This window comes from Ptychodera flava, chromosome 14 (assembly GCF_041260155.1).
Source record: "Ptychodera flava strain L36383 chromosome 14, AS_Pfla_20210202, whole genome shotgun sequence".
Classification (NCBI taxonomy): Eukaryota; Metazoa; Hemichordata; class Enteropneusta; family Ptychoderidae; genus Ptychodera; species Ptychodera flava.
The window spans coordinates 36,638,450-36,649,797 of record NC_091941.1 but is presented as its reverse complement, the minus strand read 5'-3'; the positions used below and the strand labels follow the sequence as shown (position 1 = coordinate 36,649,797).

Below are 11,348 nucleotides of genomic sequence, written 5' to 3'. Positions count from 1 at the left end.
CGGACGCGAAAACTTTACGCCACCAACGGTAAACGTTTTGGAAAAGCCGCCACAGAACACTCGCTCGTATTCATCATGGCGGACGTACTGCAAAAACCCGAGAGCGAACAGTTACAAAATGTGCTCCTTACACAGGGTGATTTGAGCGAAGCACCCACACCGGCGCCTGACCAACCGTCCAGGGATGTGGCACCTTCAGTGTCGAGCACGTTGGATCATGCCACGACGATAACAGACGAAATTGAACGAAAATTAGGAGATGATCTTAGGGCGGACGAAGAGGAGCAATACTCGTATGTACCCCCTGTCGAAGACCCCTACACGCGAGCAGTAAAATATTTAGAAAGATACAACGTTATGCACGTATTTCAGGTAAGTACTCGAGAAATCACTGTAGAAGTACAATATAGACAGTTCTTACTCTCAAAATGTAATGTGTAGACAAGTTGCATGCGTTAATAGGGGCGGTTTCTATGCACGCCGACGTTGTCAACAATAACCAAAACAAAAGAAAGCACTCCTACAGATGCGAAGCAAGCCACGGTCCACCATGGTGCAGCGTATCGCACGATCGTGTTCCGCGGTCCCTTCGTCGTCTTTGAACTTCTTTTTCAGTTTTGAAGGGCTTTTTGCCGGGCGCTTTTTAAATAGTAGTTTTATCCGACTGAACGTGAAATTAATTAAATTAATGGTCCTGTCTATTCGCTGCCGCCAGTGATTCGCAACGCCAGATCTGTTGACTGTTTTAAACGTCTTTTAAAAACTCATCTTTTTAATCAGTGCTATTTGTGATTGAGTTTTTAGGATCATCTTCTGTATGGTTTTTAACTGGGACTTTTTAACTGGGATTTTTTAATTTATTCTGCTGCTTTCATAATGTTTTTTTTATCACCGTCTTTTGTTTTATTTTATTTTTATCAATTAATTTTTTAAATTTTTTTTATCACTGTCTTTTGTTTATTGTACGAGAATGGTACAGGTGTTGACAGATTTTGACATTGTTTGTTTTCGTTTTCTTCTATTGCTGTTGCTGGTTTTTAGTATTTGTTTGTTTCTTTTTTAAAATATGTAAATCGCACTGAGACGTATGTGTAGTGCGTGTAAGAAATAAATATTATTATTATTATTATTTCTGGCAGCATAAAATTGTTGACAAGTTTTTGTAATACTCGACATGTGTAATGTTGCCAGATTCATGGCCGTTAGAAGAGAGAAGTTAGAAATGGCTGAATATAAAATAGGTCATTATCACTTCCAAATCTTTGTTGACACTTCTTTGGTGTAACTGAAATTAAATCGTAACGCACACTACACACATGGGTGAATTTGCAAGACGCCCAGGTTTTTAAATATAGCATTGAATATCAATCACTAGGTAATAGGTTGGAAAAACACATACATACATACAGTGCATGTGTTCACCAGAGCATCCAGCACTTCTCCAAAAGTTACATATTCTGTTACCGAAATCCATGGTTTTACAATCGTACCACAATTATTTGAGCTAGCTTGTGATAACAGGGTTGTTAAGAAACACAGCAATAGTAATTTGATTTTCAAGGTGACTAGAACATAAGTTCCAATGTAGTTATTCAACATTGCCAACAGTATTGAACCATCTTAAAAGCTTTACATTTTAATGTCATAAGGTTAATACCAGTTTTTGCTGTCTGTGTTATATCTAAATATGTTGCTAAGTGTGTGTGTTAGATTGTAGTTACGACAAACTGCCACCGTGTAGTAAAATAAGCATATGGTTGATAATGCGGCATCAAATATTTATACTGCTGTAAAGAAATTGTCCATGTATTGGTCACTCAGACACATTTCAATACAACATGGGGGAGGGGGCTACATCTACACAGTTTTGAAATAATTTATAAAAGAAACTTCACATTCAGACAATTGATAATGTTTGTTTATGATTATTTTGATAAAACTGAAATATAATTATCAGTCTTCATACATAGCTCACTGAATCATGCATACTTAAATCTTATGAAATAACAGCGTGTAAAGGCCTTATGTACACACTGTCACACGGGAAATATTACTCGACATAGTACACCTATTGTTCTTTGCGTGTACGTATAGAACATATTTTAGAAGTTTCCAATGAATTTTATCTACACTAAAACATTTTGCTCTGAATAATCTTATCAGGAATTTATGCCTGTCAGAGTCTCAGAAGACAATTATATATTATTCAGTGGTGTCAGCTATCAGTTGCAAAATAGAGTTAAATATATAATACTTTATGTGCAGTTAAGCTGTATGCTGTGAATGTCTCATTTTAAATGAATAGAATGATATTTAAGTAAATAATCATACATGTACATGTATGTATGATGAATTGAATACTATTTTCTTGTACAGTGGTCAGACTCAGAGCCACATTAGCCTTGTATCTTGATTCCACCTTTTGGTCTTCTGGAGTATGGATGACAGCCAAAAGACGGAGTTGAGATACTAGTAGTCACTGCACCACAGTTTCTGTGTGTGGGATTCTGGATTGTGAACTGGGCTTGTCTTGACATGCAACCACGCTGACAATAAAGGCATTGAAAGGCTAATTCTTTCAACTTCCACACATGCACCTGTCAAGATGCCAACAGAATTTAATCTTGACAGAAGATCTGTGTAGCCAATGCATAGAAAGTATTTTATTGAGCTCAGGAACAAATCCAATTTCAATCTCTTCACAACAGAAGCAAAATGATTATTTACCCTATGGACTTCCAACCTATGTTATCTGTGAACATGGGACTGAGTAGGGGAGCCCTGATCACTAAGGAAGTGATCTCAGTGAAAAACAATGAAATCCATAAACCTTAGTGAGGATAACATTTTTGAACTCTGATATTCTGACACTTAGCCCTGTAAAGATAAGTGATTAGATAATATCAGCAAAACGTGACTTGATCAAGTGTAAGGTATGTTGGATTGACCTTTTGAAATAGACCCTACACCAGAATGTTAATTCTAGGCGTAAATGTAAGTTCTGAATTCAAAGGGACACTATATTACAGTTATGCTCAACGGAAAGTAGACGATGAGATTAAATGATACCTTACTCAATTACTAATTTACATCAGACACTTTATTTCTAAAACTACACTAGTACCTCACAATATTGCTTGCGAGCGGCAAGTTCTCAAAGACAAGAATAACAAATACCAGACTTAATGATTCCTTAACATAACAGTCGCTTGCCTGCTTCTCTGCCGACATGAGTGCCTTATCTCTTTCCACTGGTTTATTGCCGTAATCTTATACCACGATACTAATTACACAGCGACAACAAGACAACTGTAGTTCTTGCTGAAATGAACGTCATCGCCGGGGTAGACCGGCCGACATTGTTGAGACACTGCTCAGTAAGTGTCAAGTAGATTGGATTTTTCAATCTTTAAAATCATGACTTCTGCTTTTGCCAATTTTCATTTTCTTTGACACTAAAATGCCTTAAAACAGATTACCCCTAATTCTTTGTATGAAAATGCCTCGACCTAACCCCCCTAATTCTTTGTAAAACAGGTCCACACTTACGATTGATAACAATGGGTATTTTGCCAAACCATGGTGGTGAAAATGTTACAATCAACTGCCACTCTGTAATTTGTGCTAGAGTGAAGATAAGTGTGGACAAAAACATTTGGATAAAACTGACTTAATTTGGCAATGTTATCACGCATGGGGGTCTCTAGCTATGTACCATATCGCCAACTTTACAATTACCTAAGCTACTGATGATTAATGTGAAATACTGTCTATGTGTCCACTGTTCTGTGTATCTCTTCTAGCAGTCAAACAGTGGTGCAACTATTCTCATGCATACTCTTCCAAGTACATTTGATGGGGATTTTAACGTTTTGTGTTTATTATATCCAATCAATGAGACTTTGTCTATCTGTTATTCAATGGCTCAAAATTGATGAGGGTCAATTACAGATTTGTATAATCCTCTACAAGTTTACTCGCCAAACCAGAGAAACCATATAATTATTGTCTGTCTCAAGATATCTTTGCAAGAGCTTTCAGACAAACGTTTGATTCATGAATGATGAAGATGTTTCATTATTTGCCTTTTATATATCTCTTTGAGAGGCACATATGTTACTTCATGCTTCAGCCAACTTACAGTTGTCTTTTTGTCGCTGTGTAATTAGTATCGTGGTATAAGATTACGGCAATAAACCAGTGAAAGAGATAAGGCACTCATGTCGGCAGAGAAGCAGGCAAGCGACTGTTATGTTAAGGAATCATTTAGGTCTGGTATTTGTTAGTCCCCACGGACACCGTCCGGGGGGACTTATAGGTTTGGTCATGTCCGTGCGTGCGTGCGTCCGTCCGTGCGTCCGTGCGTCCGTCCGTTCACGCAGATATCTCTGAGATGCCTGGAGCGATTTCATTCAAACTTGGTACAAGGATTACTTCATATGTCATACAGATGCACGTCAATTTGTTTTGTGATACGATCCAATATGGCCGCCAGGCGGCCATTTTATTACGATTTTTTCATGTACAGAGCCATAACTCAGGCATGTTCCAACCGATTTTATTCAAAGTTGGTACAAGGACATCGACCAATGTCATAGATATGCACGTCAATTTGTTTTGTGATACAATCCAATATGGCCGCCAGGCGGCCATTTTATTACGATTTTTTCATGTACAGAGCCATAACTCAGGCATGTTCCAACCGATTTTATTCAAAGTTGGTACAAGGACATCGACCAATGTCATAGCTGTGCACGTCAATTTGTTTTGTGATACGATCCAATATGGCCGCCAGGCGGCCATTTTATTACGATTTTTTCATGTACAGAGCCATTACTCAGGCATGTTTCGACCGATTTTATTCAGAGTTGGTTCAAGGACATTGACCAATGTCATAGATATGCACGTCAATTGTTTTGTGATACAATCCAATATGGCCGCCAGGCGGCCATTTTATTACGATTTTTTCATGTAAAGAGCCATTACTCAGGCATGTTCCAACCGATTTTATTCAAAGTTGGTACAAGCTTATTGACAAATGTCATAGCTGTGCACGGCAATTTGTTTTGTGATACGATCCAAAATGGCCGCTGTGCGGCCATTTTATTACGATTTTTCATGTACAGAGCCATAACTCAGGCATATCTCAACCGATTTTATTCAAAGTTGGTACAAGGACATTGACCTATGTCATAGCTATGCACATCAATTTGTTTTGTGATGCGATCCAATATGGCCACTGTGCGATCATTTTGTTACGATTTTTTCATGTCCTGAACCATAACTCAGACATGTATCAAGCAATTCATTCAAAAGTATTTGTATCACAGACCTAATGAAGAGGACTCTATCCTCTCTGAGGACCTGTAATCAAAATACCCATTAACAAGTGGGGACTGTGTCATCAACGATGACTTGTTATTCTTGTCTGTGAGAACTTGCCGCTCGCAAGCAATATTGTGAGGTACTAGTGTAGTTTTAGAAATAAAGTGTCTGATGTAAATTAGTAATTGAGTAAGGTATCATTTAATCTCATCGTCTACTTTCCGTTGAGCATAACTGTAAATGCTATCATATTCTACGTGTGTGCTTTATCAAATCCACACTTTGCAAAGCTTTGTATTCCATTTCAGTAATAAAACCAAGGAATAATACTGTGGAAGAATGAATTTGCTTTATTATCACATGTCAATATGGTTTTTAGCTCCGCTGTCAGCGACGCGGAGCTTATCAAATAGGTTGATTTTCCGTCGTCGTCCGTCGTCCGTCGTCCGTCGTCCGTCGTCGTCGTCGTCGTCGTCGTCCGTCAACAATTGCCTTCTCCTCTGAAACCGCAAGTCCAATTGCTTTGAAATTTTATATGCAGTTCACTTGGGGTGACCTTACTTAAGTTTGTTCAAATCGTGGTGAAATTTGCATATTTGTATTTTTGGGGCAAATTTTGGTGTTTTTGGTAAAAAAATCTTCTTCTCTGAAACCGCTTGTCCGATTGTTTTGAAATTTGATATGCAGTATACTTAGGGTGACTCCAGTCAGATTTGTTCAAATCATGGTGAAATTTGCATATTTGTATTTTTAAGGCAATTTTTGTCATTTTTGGTAAAAAAATCTTTAAAAATCTTCTTCTTCAAAACTACCAGTCAGATAGCTTTGATATTTGGTACATATGTCCCTAGGGATGATCTATTTCACATTTGTTCAAATTGTGCAGAAATATGCAAATATGCATTTTTAAGGCAATTTTTGCCATTTTGGTCAAAAAATGTATTTCTCAAAAAGTACTGGTCTAATAGTTTTGAAATTTGGAATACATGTTTCTATAGATGAACTGAGTAATATATATTGAATTTCTGATGAAATCTGAAATTTTGTATTTTTGGGGCAATTTTTGCCATTTTTCGTCAAAAAATGTGTATTTCCAAAACTATTCATCTGATAGCTTTGAAATTTGGTATACAGGTTCCTACAGATAAACTACATGATATTTATTGAAATTATGATTAAATCTGCAATTTTGTATTTTTGGGGCAATTTTTGCCATTTTTTGTCAAAAAATGTGTATTTCTAAAACTACTCATCTGATAGCTTTGCAATTTGGTATACAGGTTTCTACAGATCACCTTAATGATATTTGTTGAAATTATGATGAAATCTGCAATTTTAAATTTTTGGGGCAATTTTTCCCATTTTTGGTCAAAAAATGTATTTCTCAAAAAGTACTGGTCTAACACCTTTGAAATTTGGTATACAGGTTTCTATAGATGAACTAAATTTGATCTTTTGAAATTACGATGAAATCTGCAATTTTTATTTTTAGGGGCAATTGTTGCCATTTTTGGTCAGAAAATTTTATTCTCAAAAACTACTCATCAGATAGCTTTGGTTGACATGTTCTTAGGGATGATCCGATGTGATATGTTCAAAGTATGATGAAATCTTCAATTGTGTATTTTTGCATCTTATTTTAGCCACTTTTTTCTGGCCACTGCATTGAGCTATCAAAGATTTCCACCTTCTTCATCAACATGTGTAAAAAATAGTTATTCTCTCCATAAACACAGCGGAGCTATATCGGCCGCTAGGTCGCTTGTTGAAATGTAGCCCAAAGTCTATTTGATAATTTCAATGTCATGTACCATGGCTGCTCATGTATTCAATCAGTGCATGCAGAATATTGGTTCATTATATAGATTGGCCAGAGTGGTACCTGTGTAATGTCAGTAAATTTTTTTCATAATATCCCATACATTGCATCCAAAAGTAGATTTCTCAGTTGCCTTGTACAGGCAGCAATTTCAATGAATTCATTTGAGAGTGCTATAACTGCATGATGCTAATTAATAGCCAAGAAACTGGACCAGTTGAACGGTACTAAAAGTATGTGTCATTATGTCACTAATTTTTATGGGAAATTTAGTTATATTGATTAAAATAAGAGGAAAAAAGAAATGGAAAATCAGAATAGTACACTGGACTCTTGCACTTTTCCCTAGAACTTTGGTATTTAAAGCATAGCATTGATGAAAAAGGAATGATCATAAACATGTTATAGCAGATAGACTAAGACAATTCATGTCAAGGTAGCAGACAAATCAAGAGCAATTGTGGGCAAATTTGGTAATACCATTTTAGCTTGGGTTTAAAACAGTTCTACAAAAATTAGGGAAAGTTCTTCAAAAGTTTAAAAAGAACGTTCATATACATGCAAAGAGAATACAGTTAACTCACTGATTGAGATTTTAATACAATAGCAATCATTTTTTTGTGGTAGCTCATGTAGTGTGCAAATCACTGTGCTAGGTACATACTTGGCATGTTGATGCTACCCACAATTCACAGAAGTCTGTGTTACAATAGTTATGGTGCAATGCAATACAACAGTAACTAAATACTAAATACAATCTGTGACTAAATACTTTCTGTTGGGAATATGCCAACAGTTAGGGCAACACAAACTCATTCCATTTCATTGGAGTACATGATTCTAAAAATCAAATCTAGGCTGTATCCTACATGTACTTTGATCAGTACCACCTTGCAGTGCTATCCATTTACAACAGAAATATTTTGAGTACAAAGTGACGGTCTAGCAAGGAAAAACAGTTTATTATTTTTAGTTGAGCTATAACAATTCAAAGCCCCCACCCTCCAAGCAACAATTCAAGAAATTCATACGGTTTCCATTGTTGCCTGCAACATTACTAATCAGATTGAAAACTGCCAATGTCTACAAATATAGAACCACTTCATTGATACCAGTTAAATAATTAAATTTAATTTCTCAATCTTAAACCGTTCTTTTCATGCGTGGTTTCATTTAGTGTTTATTAATCTCTTCAATGGCATTTTATTTCCATTACATGATTAAATCTTTCAGACACTTTTTGTTGTGTAAGTTGAAAGTAAAACACTCTTATTGATTTTATCAATGTGATGGCTTTTCAAAGCAGTATACTGTCAAGACTATCATATACTGACCAGGGAACTCATAGTGTCTCACAATTTGTTTCCTCCACAGCAACTGACTGCCAATTTAGTGTACCACAGACCAGAAGACCCCTTACAGTTCATGCTTGATGAAATCGTAAAACTTCAGAAGGAGAAGGCAGGGGGCTCGGCAGCATCCAAATCTTAGATGGCCCACTCTATTATGACAACTTCTACCAGTTTCCCGTCCATCCAGGGTGATTTTTTTTCTGAAGCAAGATTTAGCACACATATAGAAGAAAATATTGTCTCTTGTAATCAGGCATATAATCTTGAGGCTAATATTGACCAGCATGATCTGTTTGTATGATGATGTTATACACTGTATTTACAACATGGAGTTTATGATCTCCACTGTATTTAACTGTGCAACCTGCTTGTGATTTACTCATAGAAACCGTCAGACAAAAACTTGTAGTCTTCTGTTAAAGTACACCAACCCGCTGCAACTTGTCATTTGAGTTTGATAATACATATTGTTTTTCACTTTTGCAAACGGATCTGTGTCCAGCAAGTATCCATTATGGGAATCAACTGAAAGTGTACTCTTAGATTGAGAAAAGATGTTTTCTTTGAGTCCAGCCGGTCACCCTTGACCTGCTGGGTATGATGAATTTCACCTGTGTGTGTTACACTATCTCCCAAGCTGAATACAAATTAGGTATTCCATTCACATCTGACAAAAACACCTGAATTGCTTCAGGTTAAAAAGGAGATCAAATCACCTGTGTTTGCCACGGCTTGTTTTTCACACGTGTTTGTGCAAGAATGTATTTTGTTCAGCATGTTTGTAACAAATACACTTTCATTTTACACATATGCAATTTGATTATGTAGAATTTTTGCAAAGCAACTCTGTATATACACAATATGTCACAAGTTTTTAGTTGTGTTTCTTTTCCCTATGCAAATATCAAAACGATTTTATTCCATCGCTTTGGTGCCATTTAAAAACAGGAAGTCAAATCAGCGAAATTGTCATCCAGATAAAGTCAACTGACATACGCCATTTTCATTGTGTGATCATACTAGTATACCCTTGTCCATGTGTTATCCAAGGTGCTATATTGTACTTAATTTTATATTTTACAATTATTGTTCTGCAATACTTGTTTCACAAGGATCTCATTGACAGTTTCAACCAGAGTATTACAAGTCTTGTGAAGAATTTATTTTGGTTTTGTCTTATATTGTATTTAATGGCTAAATTTATCCTAGATGGTTTTAAAATGTGATGAACTCCCTGAAACTGCCGGAATATGCAGAGAAAATGACTTATTTGTGTGTGTGTAATGTTTTCTTTGAAAGTAGCAAAGTTACTTAAATAGAATAATTTGTGTGTTTTGAACGCTGTTGGTATGTAGCTTGTGTTTACATAAAGGCACTGAAAGACTTCCAACATGTCTGCGTGTGTAATATCACCATGGTTACGCCCTTTCACATCCAGTTCTCTGTATAAAGGTGAAGTTTTAAACAGTCCGCTGAGTGGAAACTGCATTAATGTTAATGGTTTGGAATGAAAACCAGTTACTGTCTGCAAGACAAAGTCAGTGAGCATGATATGCTGAAAATACCACGGTCACATTAGCAAGGTCATTTTCACCAATGTGTGTTTTTTCACATTCTTCATTACTTTGTAGTTTGTGTTTACATGAAGGTACTGAAGACTTGTAGGATACTTAATAAAGTCACAAAGTTTTGAAATTCTGTGCACTATTTGTTACAATGACAGGGAACCTTGAAAGAAGAATTTTCAAGTCACCAAGGGGTCTTATGGACAGTCCTCTATGTCACCAGACATTTGGCATTGCACATGTATTTGTTTCTTTGTATTTCCTCTGCAATAGTACACATTTTTGTAAATATTTGTGCTTTCAAAATAAATATTATTTGGCTGGATTGTAAAAAAATTATGACAAAGTTATGTTGTCATGCATTTTTTCTTCTTAAGTTTTTCATGGATCTTTTAAAATGTCTTTTTTCAGGGAATCATCTTGTCGTTCTGTTATTTACTCTACTTATTTTAAAAAACTTAAATCACTTCACCTGCTGCAGACATGAAGTGAAAATGACAAAATGTTTTGCTGTAGAAATCCGTCCTTCAGCTATTTGCCAATCCGCCCAGCTTCCCCATTCTGTCAAACCACAACATAGTGAACTACCAAGATCCAACCAAAATAAGACAGTAAAACATTGGTGTCTTTCATTTCTTTCCTTCCTTTTCTGTCCCTCATATCTGTAAAAGTCGATCAGCCATGCTGTATTGGGCTTGTCAGTCATTCTTGGTTTAACATATCAATGTAATTGCCAGAGTGAAATGTCTGTATCAGACGAAGGGATGAAATTCAACTTTAAGTTTTAAGTTTGTCATTTCATTTGAAATTTTGATATTTTAAATTTCTATGTTGTGTGCTGTGTTTGATGTTTTATACCATTACACATGAAGTAAAAAAGTCAACAAGGAAAAAAGTGTACAGCCTGTATACTTGTGAATGTTGTAATAGTAAATAAATAATATTATGACACGAGATGAGAGAATGATAATTTTCTTTGTGTATGTCATGTGCCAAGATAATTTTATTGAAACATAGATGCACAGGTATGAGTCATTAAAAATATGATTCTCATATCACATTGTCCAGGGTCATGTAAATACTGGTATTTCTATGAATGACACATTGATACAACACTTTTCAATGATAAATTTGATCTCTTTTCAATGGTAAATTGCATCACTCAAAGATGAACACAATTTCTCAAGTGGCACAGCTGAAAGGAAGCTCAGCACTGAAATTCCAAAACCATTGCATTGATAATATCCATTATTTCATAATTATATGACATTACTATAATATTTATGA

The 11,348-nt window shown here is 35.8% G+C and overlaps 1 protein-coding gene across 1 annotated transcript; it reads left to right on the top strand.

Moving 5' to 3' along the window:
- The first annotated feature begins 1 nt into the window (after position 1).
- LOC139150335 (testis-specific expressed protein 55-like) lies at positions 2 to 11,015 on the top strand. The gene is made up of 2 exons (XM_070722637.1): positions 2 to 372; positions 8,519 to 11,015. The coding sequence occupies exons 1-2, from the start codon at positions 76 to 78 to the stop codon at positions 8,633 to 8,635; spliced, it is 414 nt and encodes a 137-aa protein (XP_070578738.1). The 5' UTR covers positions 2 to 75; the 3' UTR covers positions 8,636 to 11,015.
- The last annotated feature ends 333 nt before the right edge of the window (positions 11,016 to 11,348 follow it).

What these genes read in the sequence shown, in the direction of transcription:
- LOC139150335 (XM_070722637.1), top strand. Translation starts at nt 76, where the DNA reads ATGGCGGACGTACTGCAAAAACCCGAGAGCGAACAGTTACAAAATGTG. An exon ending in ACGTTATGCACGTATTTCAG is followed by an intron (nt 373 to 8,518) that starts GTAAGTACTCGA and finishes TTTCCTCCACAG; the next exon opens with CAACTGACTGCCAATTTAGT.